This window comes from Pseudophryne corroboree, chromosome 5 (assembly GCF_028390025.1).
Source record: "Pseudophryne corroboree isolate aPseCor3 chromosome 5, aPseCor3.hap2, whole genome shotgun sequence".
NCBI lineage: Eukaryota > Metazoa > Chordata > Amphibia > Anura > Myobatrachidae > Pseudophryne > Pseudophryne corroboree.
The window spans coordinates 306,334,968-306,350,434 of NC_086448.1; the positions used below are offsets into that span (position 1 = coordinate 306,334,968).

General features: G+C 43.6%; 1 protein-coding gene across 1 annotated transcript in view; it reads left to right on the top strand.

The window, feature by feature from the left end:
• LANCL2 (LanC like glutathione S-transferase 2) overlaps positions 1 to 15,110 on the top strand; it is a 188,527-nt gene extending 173,417 nt beyond the window's left edge. Inside the window, exons 7-9 of the mRNA XM_063922451.1 lie at positions 3,498 to 3,674; positions 11,287 to 11,359; positions 14,196 to 15,110. Coding sequence (XP_063778521.1) covers positions 3,498 to 3,674; positions 11,287 to 11,359; positions 14,196 to 14,272 — 327 coding nt within the window. The 3' untranslated portion in view covers positions 14,273 to 15,110. The remainder of the gene's footprint in view (positions 1 to 3,497; positions 3,675 to 11,286; positions 11,360 to 14,195) is intronic.
• The last annotated feature ends 357 nt before the right edge of the window (positions 15,111 to 15,467 follow it).

Below are 15,467 nucleotides of genomic sequence, written 5' to 3' on the forward strand. Positions count from 1 at the left end.
AGTTGATACTTTCCTGACTAATGGTAAAGGTTAGTTGAATGTTCAGAAGGTTGGAATTTAGGGAGGAACAAAAATTATCTAGCTCCGAACGATCTCCTCTCCAAATAAAGAGAATATCGTCAATGTATCGGCACCAGGACACCAAGTTCGCATCGGCCAGAGAACCATTCCAAATTGTGTCCTCCTCCCATCTTGCCATGAATAAATTTGCATAGCTCGGTGCGAACTTGGTGCCCATTGCGGTGCCGACCTTCTGGAGAAAATAATCTCCCTGAAAAAAGAAGAAATTATTCTCCAAAATAAACAAGATGCTTTCTATGATGAATTCAATTCTATCGGTGGTCATGGAGGTTCTTTCCAGGTGCCATTTTGTTGCTTCAATACCTGCCTTATGCTCAATAATAGTGTATAAAGAAGTTACATCTGCTGTTACCAAATAATAGTTTTCATTCCACTGTATATCTTTAAGCTTATTGATTACGTCAGTGGTGTCTTTCAAATAAGATTTCCCTTTGATTACTACTGTTTGAAGAAAAAAATCCACCATCTCAGAGAGATTGGTGGTGAGGCTGCCAGTTCCAGAAATGATCGGACGTCCTGGGGGCTTTTCTGAATTCTTATGGATTTTGGGCAAAGTGTAGATGGTGGGGGTTTTGGGATGTTGGATGTTCAAAAATTCAAACTCCCTTCTGCTTAGAACCCCTTTTTCAAGATACTTATTGATGAGTTTGACATAATTATTCTTGATTTTCAATGTTGGATCAGTGCGTAATTTTTGATAGGTACCGTTAGAATTTAAAAAAACACAATTCCTCTAGTTCCCATATTATTTCATTCATTGGTATACAACATGTAAGAGCCACTTGGAAAGATAGAGACACAGAGGGGAGCCTCGCTAAAGCAGAGATGCGGTGGATCTTTAAATTAAACACACTTATACCAGCAGGCCTTAATTCCGATTTTGAATTAAAATGGTTCTTGTGATCTTTTTTGCTCTCTCTATATTCTTGATAGTGAAGAAAAAATTCATGTAAATATATGCAATTTATGCAAATATGCACCACTATTGTTTTATAATAATTATGATTTGTTCTTCATTCCAATGATTTTTGTTTGATTTATTGTTATTATACCTGAAATGTACAATTCTGACATGTATAGAATATCTATTTCTGGTTAGTTATGATTATTGAGTTTAACCACATTATTTCTAACTTGGCCCCATACTTAATTTATCCACAGTACACTTCATACTCTATAATAGAATATCGTTCCGGAGGTGTGGAACGCTTAGCCGCACTTCCAGACCCGGTGGAACGCATTGTCGTACTTCCGGTTTTAGGTGGAACGCATCGCGGACCGCGGCCACTTCCGGTCCAGCGCAACTTCCGGTTTCAGGTGGAACGCATCGCGGACCACGGCCATTTCCGGTCCAGCGCATGCTATAGCCTATCCCACCATGAACCATTCTCTAATCTCTGTAAATTGTCTTCCTCAATATCCATTATTGTTTAAGTTCAACCAACATTTTAAATTTATTTGAAAATTTATTTGAAAACTGTCAATTCTAATACAGCAGAGTTATTTTCATGACCATCATGCCTTGCAAATCTCCCACTTCCTGTCCCACAGGATAAATAGCTCCTCTCCCCTCTCAGCTCACACACCTTGAAAAAGACCTTAGGGTTGAAACGGCGTTGGTGCATGCTGAGAGTGGATTTTCATTTTATTGACCTAAGCCTGATCATCTTTAACCATTTGTAAGGTACACGGGGGGTTCATTTACAAGGGGGGATTCCGGACCACCCTCTTGTTTTTGGAGTTTAGTAACACTCTCTCCCCATACCCCCGTTGTTACCACACAAATAAGGTTTTTGTATTGGCTTATTGTATTTTATTTTATTTTTAAATTGGCTTTTGTCAATTAATAAAAAGAAACATTTTTATTGAAATTGAATCCGTTGGACCTGTTTCTAAAAGATACCGTTATATGAGGAAATCTTCTGCTGTACATGTGAGTGAGGTACGCTGTACCTTTTATTGATCAGAAAAAGAAAAGATACCTTTATGTGCTTTTCCCCATCTCTCTTATTGTGAGTTTTGGTACGTCCTTAATCTTGAAAGAATTGGTGGTGAGACCCTGTCCTTTCTGCTATCAAGTTCCCCATTCACTAGGGCTCCATCTTCTGGACACCATCTTTATACAGACTTTTTTAAACCTACTACACATTGGTTTTTTTGTTATTGTTTTCTGTTCTTACATATCCATGGAGGATTCCCAACATAGACGGACGTTTTGATTGAGACCCGCTTGAAGAATACACAAAGTATTGTTGAAATTAATTTCATTCATTCATCTTGCTCATGTCGTATTCCTTGTTTAATCTAATTTAATCATTTATTTTGTTCATGTCGTATTCCCTCCCATTTCCCTTTTTTAGTTTTGGGCGCCTTTGATCATACCTCTTTTTCCTTTTTACTACAGTTGATGTTTTATGTATGGCTGCAAGACAGCAGAAACGAAGGATACAATTTATATCCAGTTAATCAGTCATATGGTGGGCTCTCAGGTCTAGAATAAATGTATTATTATTAGAATGGAACTCCACCTTTGGATAACCCTTCCTTTCAAAATCATGTCTCCCCTGGCTGTAGCGAATGAAAGGCGGTGTCCCCCAGGGCCACATTACACGAAGCCCAGAGCTGCAATGTTTAAATCAAAGCAGCTGCTGTAGCACACAGTGCAAGACTACAAGGACACGATTGGCCAGTCCTATTCTATTGAGATTAGTATTTCTGACTGGATTGAGTTTTTCTACAATGTGTACCACAGCAGCTGACATACACATTTTGACTATCTGAACACAGACCTATCATTAGACTGTTAGACTGTAATTAATATTTTATCTGAATTCCTAAAAAAAAAAATAAAAAAAAATTAGATATCAGGAGCAATTTTGTTTTTCAAGCCGGCACGCACAGACAAGCAGCACAGCCGACAGCTGTGTGACCACGTGTAGGCAACTTCAAAATGGGATAGCTTAAGCCTGTGATAGGCAAGTTGTGGCACTCCAGCTGCTGTGGAACTACACATCCCCACATACCATGCCACAGTTTAGGTTTAGGACATGCTAAAATAGTGGCATGAGAGCTGGGCTGTGTATTTCCACTGCAGCTGGGGGGGGGGGGGTGGGGGGCACACCCTACAAACTCCTGGTCTAGGACATCAGAGCCAATTTAAGCATCTGTGAACTGCCAGTGACCATGTGGAAACTGCTGGGTAACGGAAGTTCTCTTATTACAATGTAAGTGCTTAATTTATTTTTGTCTCCTTGATGCATCCACCCTGCTTGGCCATTCTCTTTCCAAAAGATTCCCGTTGAGCTTCCCTGTTCTTTGCGCAGTAAAACCACTTACTCTGCAGCTGCCATGTTACCACTCTCTGTGGTCTTTCTCAGCCCCAGGTAGTGTTTTTCCTAAAATATTTTTGCTTTTAGCTTTTCAAAGAAGAGAAGTACTTGAAAGATGCCATAGAGTGCAATGATGTCATTTGGCAGAGGGGCCTCCTAAGAAAGGGATATGGCATCTGTCATGGAACCTCAGGAAATGGATACGCGTTCTTATATCTCTATAACCACACCCAGGACAAGAAGTATCTCTACAGAGCTTGCAAGGTAATGGTGGCATCACCACAGCATTTTACCAATAGATACACACCCTACAAATGGTGTCATTAAAGGAAAATAAGCATTATACTTGCACTGGCAGTTTCATTAGACTATGTATGACAAAGGGTATTTTATGGAAGTTTCATGTTTGTGCATTGTGATTTACATAGACCTGTATGTGACAAATTGTTAGCACTGGCGGTGCATTAATGTACTTACAATCCCCTGCTTTTCCTTGGATTATACTACGTTATTTATTTGTTTCACTTTTTTCCATTTGCTTTTATGTTCTAGTCCTAAAAGCCTGATGCACTTGACCTGTAGTTCCTCCAGCACCCAGATTCCCCAACTAGTAATGAGTATCTAAATGTTTTGCTGCTCTGAAGCATTTCACGGCTGCCTGGCAGATGTAAATGGCATCTCAGAGTTGTTACAATATATTTTATGATCAAGGCAATAACTCTTTGGGGAAATCCAGATCTTCATGGTTCATTTAGGTCTGAAACATTCCTGCTTTTGTAGTCACTCTTTGAAATTGAGTTGCATTAACCTATTCACAGCTAGTACCATGGTTTTAAAAATGCAACCTATTTCCCTTCAGCTACTAGCCCTTAAAAATAGAGATGAGCGGATTCGGTTTTACTCGGTTTTACTCGGTTCTCAAAACCGAATCTTATTGGCTATCCAAAACACGTGACATCCGTGAGCCAATTAGATGCCGTTTTGAGAACCGAGTAAAACCGAGTAAAACCGAACCCGCTCATATCTACTTAAAAAGGGAAGGCTAGACACAAGAAGACATGAATAATGTGCTGGATGCAGTGTACAATTTCCTTAATTTCTCTGACGTCCTAGTGGATGCTGGGAACTCCGTAAGGACCATGGGGAATAGCGGCTCCGCAGGAGACTGGGCACAAAAAGAAAGCTTTAGGACTACCTGGTGTGCACTGGCTCCTCCCCCTATGACCCTCCTCCAAGCCTCAGTTAGATTTTTGTGCCCGACCGAGCAGGGTGCAATCTAGGGGGCTCTCCTGAGCTTCTTAGAAAAAAGTTAGTTTTAGGTTTTTTATTTTCAGTGAGACCTGCTGGCAACAGGCTCACTGCATCGAGGGACTAAGGGGAGAAGAAGCGAACCTGCCTGCTTGCAGCCAGCTTGGGCTTCTTAGGCTACTGGACACCATTAGCTCCAGAGGGATCGAACACAGGCCCAGCCTCGGAGTCCGGTCCCAGAGCCGCGCCGCCGGCCCCCTTACAGAGCCAGAAGCAAGAAGAGGTCCGGAAAATCGGCGGCAGAAGACATCAGTCTTCATCAAGGTAGCGCACAGCACTGCAGCTGTGCGCCATTGCTCCTCATGCACACCTCACACTGCGGTCACTGATGGGTGCAGGGCGCTGGGGGGGGGGCGCCCTGAGCAGCAATATTAACACCTTGGCTGGCAAAAATACATCACATATAGCCCCCAGGGCTATATGGATGTACATTAACCCCTGCCAGATTTTACAAAAAAGCGGGAGAAAAGTCAGCCGAAAAGGGGGCGGAGCTATCTCTCAGCACACTGGCGCCATTTTCCCTCACAGCTCCGCTGGAAGGACGTCTCCCTGACTCTCCCCTGCAGTCCTGCACTACAGAAAAGGGTAACAAAGAAAGGGGGGGCACTAATTAGGCGCAGTATTACAGAAAACAGCAGCTATAAGGGAAAACACTCTATATAGTGATATCCCTGTGTATATATAGCGCTCTGGTGTGTGCTGGCATACTCTCCCTCTGTCTCCCCAAAGGGCTAGGGGGGTCCTGTCCTCTTTCAGAGCATTCCCGGTGTGTGTGCTGTGTGTCGGTACGGCTGTGTCGACATGTATGAAGAGGAAAATGATGTGGAGGCGGAGCAATTGCCTGTAGTGGAGATGTCACCCCCTAGGGGGTCGACACCTGAGTGGATGGGCTTATGGAAGGAATTACGTGAAAGTGTCAACTCTTTACATAAGAAGTTTGATGACATGGGACAGCCGGCTTCTCAGCTTGTGCCTGTCCAGGCGTCTCAAGGGCCATCAGGGGCTCTAAAACGCCCGCTACCTCAGATGACAGATACAGACGTCGACACGGATGCTGACTCCAGTGTCGACGACGAGGAGACAAATGTAACTTCCAGTAGGGCCACACGTTACATGATTGAGGCAATGAAAAATGTTTTACACATTTCTGACAATACCACAAGTACCACTAAAAAGGGTATTATGTTTGGTGAGAAAAAACTACCTGTAGTTTTTCCTGCATCTGAGGAATTAAATGAAGTGTGTGATGAAGCGTGGGTTTCCCCTGATAAAAAACAAATAATTCCTAGGAAGTTATTGGCAATGTACCCTTTCCCGCCAGAGGATAGGGCGCGTTGGGAAACTCCCCCTAGGGTAGATAAAGCGCTCACACGCTTGTCCAAACAGGTGGCACTACCGTCTCCGGATACGGCCGCCCTTAAGGATCCTGCTGACAGAAAGCAGGAGACTATCCTGAAGTGTATATACACACACACTGGTGTTATACTGCGACCAGCAATCGCCTCAGCCTGGATGTGCAGTGCTGGGGTGGCTTGGTCAGACTCCCTGACAGACAATATTGATACCCTGGATAGGGACAGTATATTACTGACTGTAGAGCATTTAAAAGATGCATTTTTATACATGCGTGATGCACAGAGGGATATTTGCTGACTGGCATCAAGAGTAAGTGCTATGTCCATTTCCGCCAGAAGGGGGTTATGGACTCGGCAGTGGTCAGGTGATGCCGATTCTAAAAGGCATATGGAAGTATTGCCTTATAAAGGGGAGGAGTTATTTGGGGTAGGTCTGTCGGACCTGGTTTCCACGGCAACTGCTGGGAAATCCACGTTTTTTACCCCAGGTCGCCTCTCAGCAAAAGAAGACATCGTATTATCATGCGCAGTCCTTTCGGCCCCATAAGGGCAAGCGGGCAAAAGGCTCCTCTTTTCTGCCCCGTGGCAGAGGGAGAGGAAAAAGGCTGCAGCAAACAGCCAGTTCCCAGGAACAGAAGTCCTCCCCCGCTTCCGCCAAGTCCTCAGCATGACGCTGGGGCTCTACAGGCGGACTCAGGTACGGTGGGGGCCCGTCTCAAGAATTTCAGCGCACAGTGGGCTCGCTCACAAGTAGATCCCTGGATCCTTCAGGTAGTATCTCAGGGGTACAAATTGGAATTCGAGATGTCTCCCGCTCGCCGTTTCCTAAAGTCTGCCTTACCGACGACTCCTTCCGACAGGGAGGCGGTATTAGAAGCTATCCACAAGCTGTATTCCCAGCAGGTGATAATCAAGGTACCCCTTCTGCAACAAGGAAAGGGGTATTATTCCACAATGTTTGTGGTACCGAAGCCGGACGGCTCGGTGAGACCCATTTTAAATCTAAAGTCATTGAACACTTACATAAAGAAGTTCAAATTCAAGATGGAGTCACTCAGAGCGGTTATCTCGAGCCTGGAGGAAGGGGATTATATGGTGTCTCTGGACATCAAGGATGCTTACCTGCATGTCCCAATTTACCCTTCTCACCAAGGGTACCTCAGGTTTGTGGTACAGAACTGCCACTATCAGTTCCAAACGCTGCCGTTTGGATTGTCCACGGCACCGCGGGTCTTTACCAAGGTAATGGCCGAAATGATGATACTCCTTCGAAGGAAGGGAGTTTTAATTATCCCGTACTTGGACGATCTCCTGATAAGGGCGAGATCCAGGGAACAGTTGGTAGTCGGGGTAGCACTGTCTCAAGAAGTGTTACGACAGCACGGTTGGATTCTCAATATTCCAAAATCGCAGCTGATCCCGACGACACGTCTTCTGTTCCTAGGGATGATTCTGGACACAGTCCAGAAAAAGGTATTTCTCCTGGAGGAGAAAGCCAGGGAGTTATCCGATCTAGTCAGAAACCTCCTAAAACCAGGTCAAGTATCGGTGCATCAATGCACAAGGGTCCTGGGAAAAATGGTGGCTTCTTACGAAGCAATTCCATTCGGGACCTGCTGGACAAATGGTCCGGATCGCATCTTCAGATGCATCAGAGGATAACCCTGTCACCAAGGACAAGGGTGTCTCTCCTGTGGTGGTTGCAGAGTGCCCATCTTTTAGAGGGCCGCAGATTCGGCATTCAGGACTGGGTCCTGGTGACCACGGATGCCAGCCTTCGAGGCTGGGGAGCAGTCACACAGGGAAGAAATTTCCAGGGAGTGTGGTCAAACCTGGAGACCTCACTTCACATAAATATCCTGGAGCTAAGGGCCATTTACAATGCCCTAAGCCAAGCGAGACCTCTGCTTCAGGACCAGCCGGTGTTGATCCAGTCGGACAACATCACGGCGGTCGCCCACGTAAACAGACAGGGCGGCACAAGAAGCAGGAGGGCAATGGCAGAAGCTGCAAGGATTCTCCGATGGGCGGAAAATCATGTGATAGCACTGTCAGCAGTGTTTATTCCGGGAGTGGACAACTGGGAAGCAGACTTCCTCAGCAGACACGACCTCCACCCGGGAGAGTGGGGACTTCACCCGGAGGTTTTCCACATGATTGTAAGCCGTTGGGAAAAACCAAAGGTGGACATGATGGCGTCCCGCCTCAACAAAAAACTAAAAAGTTATTGCGCCAGGTCAAGGGACCCTCAGGCGATAGCTGTGGACGCCCTGGTAACGCCGTGGGTGTACCAGTCGGTTTATGTGTTCCCTCCTCTGCCGCTCATACCTCTAAGAAGGGACCTGCTCCAGCAGGGACCCTGTCTGTTCCAAGATTTACCGCGGCTGCGTTTGACGGCATGGCGGTTGAACACCGGATCCTGAAGGAAAAAGGCATTCCAGAAGAAGTCATCCCTACTTTGATAAAAGCCAGAAAGGATGTAACCGCAAAGCATTATCACCGCATTTGGCGAAAATATGTTGCGTGGTGCGAGGCCAGGAAGGCCCCGACGGAGGAATTTCAACTGGGTCGATTCCTGCATTTCCTGCAAACAGGAGTGTCTATGGGCCTCAAATTGGGATCCATTAAGGTTCAGATTTCGGCCCTGTCGATTTTCTTCCAGAAAGAACTGGCTTCAGTTCCTGAAGTTCAGACGTTTGTCAAGGGGGTGCTGCATATACAGCCTCCTTTTGTGCCTCCAGTGGCACCTTGGGATCTCAATGTAGTTTTGGGGTTCCTAAAATCACATTGGTTTGAACCACTTAAATCTGTGGATTTAAAATATCTCACGTGGAAAGTGGTCATGCTGTTGGCCCTGGCTTCGGCCAGGCGCGTGTCGGAATTGGCGGCTTTATCCTGTAAAAGCCCTTATCTGATTTTCCATTTCGGACAGGGCGGAATTGAGGACTCGTCCTCAGTTTCTCCCTAAGGTGGTGTCAGCGTTTCACCTGAACCAGCCTATTGTGGTGCCTGCGGCTACTAGGGACTTGGAGGACTGCAAGTTGCTAGACGTTGTCAGGGCCCTGAAAATATATATTTCCAGGACGGCTGGAGTCAGAAAATCTGACTCGCTGTTTATCCTGTACGCACCCAACAAGCTGGGTGCTCCTGCTTCTAGGCAGACTATTGCTCGCTGGATTTGTAATACAATTCAGCTTGCGCATTCTGTGGCAGGCCTGCCACAGCCAAAATCTGTAAAAGCCCACTCCACAAGGAAGGTGGGCTCATCCTGGGCGGCTGCCCGAGGGGTCTCGGCTTTACAACTTTGCCGAGCTGCTACTTGGTCAGGGTCAAATACCTTTTGTAAAATTTTACAAATTTGACACTCTGGCTGAGGAGGACCTTGAGTTTTCTCATTCGGTGCTGTAGAGTCATCCGCACTCTCCCGCCCGTTTGGGAGCTTTGGTATAATCCCCATGGTCCTTACGGAGTTCCCAGCATCCACTAGGACGTCAGAGAAAATAAGAATTTACTTACCGATAATTCTATTTCTCGTAGTCCGTAGTGGATGGTGGGCGCCCATCCCAAGTGCGGATTGTCTGCAATACTTGTACATAGTTATTGTTAACTAATCGGGTTCTTGTTGTGAGCCATCTATTCAGAGGCTCCTCTGTTATCATGCTGTTAACTGGGTTTTGTATCACAAGTTGTACGGTGTGATTGGTGTGGCTGGTATGAGTCTTACCCGGGATTCAAAAATCCTTCCTTATTGTGTACGCTCGTCCGGGCACAGTATCCTAACTGAGGCTTAGAGGAGGGTCATAGGGGGAGGAGCCAGTGCACACCAGGTAATCCTAAAGCTTTCTTTTTGTGCCCAGTCTCCTGCGGAGCCGCTATTCCCCATGGTCCTTACGGAGTTCCCAGCATCCACTACGGACTACGAGAAATAGAATTATCGGTAAGTAAATTCTTATTTTCTTGTTGGTGCTATTGCAGGTTGCGTCTCCCATATCCAAAATTCCCAAATAAGGGATCTTTTAAGCATGACTGAGACAGACACCTTTGCTTTCTGATGGTTTCATGTACACAAGGTCTGAATTACCCCCCTCTAGATGCATTCTGTGTTTAGACTTGACTCCCATCCCCAAGATATCTCATTATGTGCAAATATTCCAAACTATGGACACATCCGATATCCAAAATACTTCTGGGCCCAAGCATATTGGATATGAGAGACTCAACCTGTATAAACATCCTATATTGGAGAATTTTGACTTTGATGTATTTTTTTTTTGTTTTGTTTTTTGTGAACGTGCTAGCTCATAGGGGTGTAGTATGGTATGCCGGCGGCTGGGCTCCCGGCGACCAGCATACCGGCGCCGGCATACCGACAGCGTGGCGAGTGCAAATGAGCCCCTTGCGGGCTCGCTGCGGGCACGATGACACGTTGCGCGCGCCACGCTATTTTATTCTCCCTCCAGGGGGGTCGTGGACCCCCCCACGAGGGAGAATACATGCCGGATGTCGGGATTCCGGCGCCGGTATACCGTGCGCCGGGATCCCGACATTCGGCATACTGAAGACCACCCGCTCACAGAAAGATGATAACACTGAACCTCTTTCTAGCTTGCATTTCATATAAAGGTATCCATTGTGTGTGTATATATTAGCATAATGTGACAGTAGGTGCACAAACTGGATTATAATATTTTACAGGTTGAGTATCCCATATCCAAATATTCCGAAATACAGATTTTTTTGAGTGAGATAGTAAAACCTTTATTTTCTGATGGCTCAATGTACACAAAAAAAATTTAATACACAAAGTTATTAAAAATATTGTATTAAATTACCTTCAGGCTGTGTGTATAAGGTGTATATCAAACATAAATGAATTGTGTGAATGTACACACACTTTGTTTATTGCACAACGTTATAAAAAATATTGTCTGTTCTTAGACTTGGGTCCCATCGCCATGATATCTCATTATGGTATGCAATTATTCCAAAATACGGAAAAATACGATATCCAAAATAGTTCTTGTCCCAAGCATTTTCAATAAGGTATACTCAACCTGTATTATATTGGACTGTTGCCATTATTGGTACCAAATAACTATTCACCAAAGGTGCTTTAATCCAAATCAACCAATCAGCCCAGTTTTGATGATGATTTTTTTTTATTGTCATAACTGTACCTAAATGTGTGTTTTAATACTTTATTTGATTTTTAGTTTGCAGAATGGTGTTTAGATTATGGCAAACACGGCTGCAGAATCCCCGACAGACCATATTCCCTCTTTGAAGGTACAGTAATGAGTGTAACACAGATTATAAATGGGGCTGGTCATGCTTCAGCTGACTTTATAGTCCGGAATCAGCTAGTTGCACAAGGAAAAGTGCGTGTAGCCTTGGACATTAACACGCAGAGCTATTCAGTTGTAACTCACTAGGGAATCTATAGGCTAACGTGCGTTAAGTTATAGATTCTGGAATAAGTGACCGGAGCATTGGGTTAACCCGTTCATGGGACCCGCGAGAAGTTCAGAAAGCCCTATTTATTGTGGATTTCTGTTCGAACTTCCTTGAGGCTCAAATAGAACTTTGTATCAAATGTAGTCCGATGCCTGCTGCAGGCTGCAATTGAATACCCCCAGTCACTGCATAAGTACGTGACTAATTTAATGCGGCCCATATGAGTGATTATATATCTTCACTTCTGTTAAGTATGTATGTATGTATGTATGATGAATGGTGCTCAGCTTAAAATGTGAGATTTTCTGGAAACAAAATGCTTTGTCACTTTTTATTTAGGGGATTTTTTTTTAAATAAATATTACAACTGATTGTAATTCATGCATACAGCTCTTTTAAGCCATGTACTGCACAACCTTATTGCAGTTCCTTTAGCCAGTGTTGTTGGGATGTACTATATAGTTTCACTGTAGCACTGTAGTCACCATAGTCCCTGTTCTCTATTAAATAACAGCTACTTATACAGTATAGATTGGTCTAAAGGCAGTATGTGTACAGTGCACCCTCTTTATAACACCAGCTTACATACAGGTGTTACAGCAAGAGTGGCATTACGAAAGAGATGTCCCTTATGGACATAATATATATTGTATACTTGTGTGTATAGAAAATACTGGGTAATTGTAGAGGTTGGAGTATATAGGAGAACAGTTTTTATACCATATACTCCCTGTTCTCTATTAAATAACAGCTACTTATACAGTATAGATTGGTCTAAAGGCAGTATGTGTGCAGTGCACCCTCTTTATAACACCAGCTTACATACAGGTGTTACAGCAAGAGTGGCATTACGAAAGAGATGTCCCTTATGGACATAATATATATTGTATACTTGTGTGTATAGAAAATACTGGGTAATTGTAGAGGTTGGAGTATATAGGAGAACAGTTTTTATAATAAAACTTTACATTTCCACCAGATTTGTCCTTTTTAAAAGTACATTAACAAGTATCTTAAACAAATGACACACATACACACACACGGAATCCGGTCACTAGGTCAACAGTAACTAGGTCGACCACTATTGGTCGACAGTAACTAGGTCGACAGGGTCTCTAGGTCGACAGGTCAAAAGGGCGACAATAGTTTTTCACAATTTTTTCCCCCATTTTTGACCTTTTTCATGCTTAACGATCCACGCGGATTACAATTGGGAATAGTAACCTTGCCCGAAGCTTGGCGAGCCATGCGAGGGGACACGGTGCACTAATTAGGGTTCCCAGTCACTGTACGGAGAAAACGACACCAAAAAAAAACCCATAAAAAACTCATGTAGACCTTTTGACCTGTCAACCTAGAGAACCTGTCGACCTAGTTACGGTCGACCAATAATGGTTGACCTAGTTACTCTCGACCTTGCATACCACACCCCACACACACACACACACACACACACACACACACACACACTTAAAACTACAAATGAACATAACTGATCCACTTCACTATTTCCCAGCTCATGTGGCTCATTGGCCTGATAGATAATAATCGTATTGTATTTAATCCACTTTAAACTTGTATCCCTGTCATTCTGTCTTGTATTAGTGATATAATGCCACTGACACTATTCTCTTAGTGAGGGCTGTCCTGTGTGCTTAGTATCTTGTCAGACTAATCCTATGTGATCATTTAGAAACTTGTCCTGAAAGCTGGCAATTGTTACAGAATGTTTCTCATACTGATGCCAGTACATGAGGTGGCCACATTCTTATTATTACTCATTATTATTTTATACCTGCCAATAAAATTGAGACTTTCCTCATTTAAACAATTTAGGCATACGTGTGCTGTAAACATCTTATAATTGTAATTTCTGCCTTTTTCCCATAAAGACTAATGACAGTAGTCTGTCTCATATCTTTAGCACGTTGACTGACTGTCCCTGCACAATCCCAAAGCCCTGTACTAGTTTAAAATGCCACCAGCGTCACGGGTGTAGTATGGAAGATAGATAATAACTAGGTAGACAGTGTCTAGGTCAACCACTATTGGTCAACAGTAACTAGGTCGACAGGGTCTCTAGGTCGACATGTTCTATGTCGACAGGTCAAAAGGTCGACACAAGTTTTTTATGTGTTTTTTGTGTCGTTTTCTTCGTAGAGTGTCCGGGAACCCCAATTAGTGCACCGTGTCCACTCGCATGGCTCGATTCGCTCGCCATGCTTCGGGCAAGGTACCTCGCTGCGCTCGGCACAGGTTACCGTTCCCAATTGCAGTCTACGTGGATCGTTAAGTATGAAAAGGTCCAAAAAAAGAAAATCGTGAAAAACTCATGTTGACCTGTCAATCTAGAACATGTCGACCTAGAGACCGGATCCCCAGCGTCACATGTAACATATATAATATAATATAATACTCGTCTATACTTACTGGACACTGCAGAAATACTGCCATTGACCTAAACAGATTGATAAAGGGCCCATACAAAGTGGGACCTCAGAGTTGAATAACCCTGATGCATATTGGCTGAAGGTATAGGTCATCTTGTTATATAGATAGGAAATTTGCTAGCTTGCTTTCTATGTTAAGTCATTTTGTAAAAACAAAAGTATGTATTTCAAAGAGAAGTTCTGTTTGGTAATGACCTAAACCTGTCTTCCTCTTTCAGGAATGGCTGGCGCAATTCATTTCCTGTCAGACATGTTGACACCAGAGAATTCACGCTTTCCTGCATTTGACCTTTGATAGGATGGCAGAAGAATTTGGAGAGGAATATCTGTGGAAACGTGCACACATGTCAGTGTCTCCAGTAGATGCTGCCAGCCTTGTCTTGTCGCCACTTTTTACAGAAGAGTTGTGAAGACACTGCTATGGAAAATGGGCTACTCTGAACTATACCATTAACCCCAGGATAGTGTTATTATTTTATGGCAGATGCTTAGTGATTCTTTTTTTTTTTTTTCTTATATATAACAGTAACACTGTTTGTTGCTGGACACTGCACTCTGTAAGGTGTCCTGCTTTCAGATTGATTGTTGAAAGGTGATTTAGTTTCATGTAGTAAATAGTACAGTACATTCCATAATTAACTGCCTGGCTGCTTAGGAAGAATGAATCTGACCTTTTCAATGCTCAGACACCACTTAGACTAATCTAATTTACGTTGCTGTGTTAGTGGCAGTAAGAAAGTGGGGAGAAAAAAGGAAAACAACCTGGGCTCTTATTCAGCGTTCCTCTGTAATCTAATGAATAGCGTAAATATCTAAAATCACAAAATACAATGTGTAAAAGTATTTGAGGTGGGAAGATCTACTAAAATGCATGGGATTGCACAGGAGGTCACGCCACCTTCATTTATATTTCTATACTGCGCCTGGCCTATAATTGGCACACAGATTCAGGCTTGAATGAATCTGGTGGCCATTATCTCTGTATCACTATCCATTATTTCTGTCTGGTGTGTTAGCATTGGTTTGTTTTGGCTTCTTTCTTACTTTTTCCAGCCATATATATTTTTTATATGATCAGTTGAATGATCATTTGATGTGTTGTAAGCGGATATAAAGTAAACCGTTTTATTCAAGTCACTTTTTACTCTTCATGACACGGTACATAAGTGTACATCAAAAAGTACCAGTGAATGTAATGTATGTAACAAACTGGCATATATAAACTAAATACTATAGGAGTCTATAAAATACTGTAAAAATTCTTTATAACTGACTGTAGAGCCTCAGACTGGTCAGCCATATGGAAATTGTCATTTCAAAGTTGCCGTTTGTGGTTATTGCAACTGCTACATCATAGACTATCAGGCTGATGGAGATATCAGGCACACAAACTGGAAACAAAATGCCTGACAATGCTATGCTGATTGCATGTGTGGTCATTTTGTAAGTCTGGGCCATCTGCATGTACTTTGCCTAAAGTGAGGAACCAG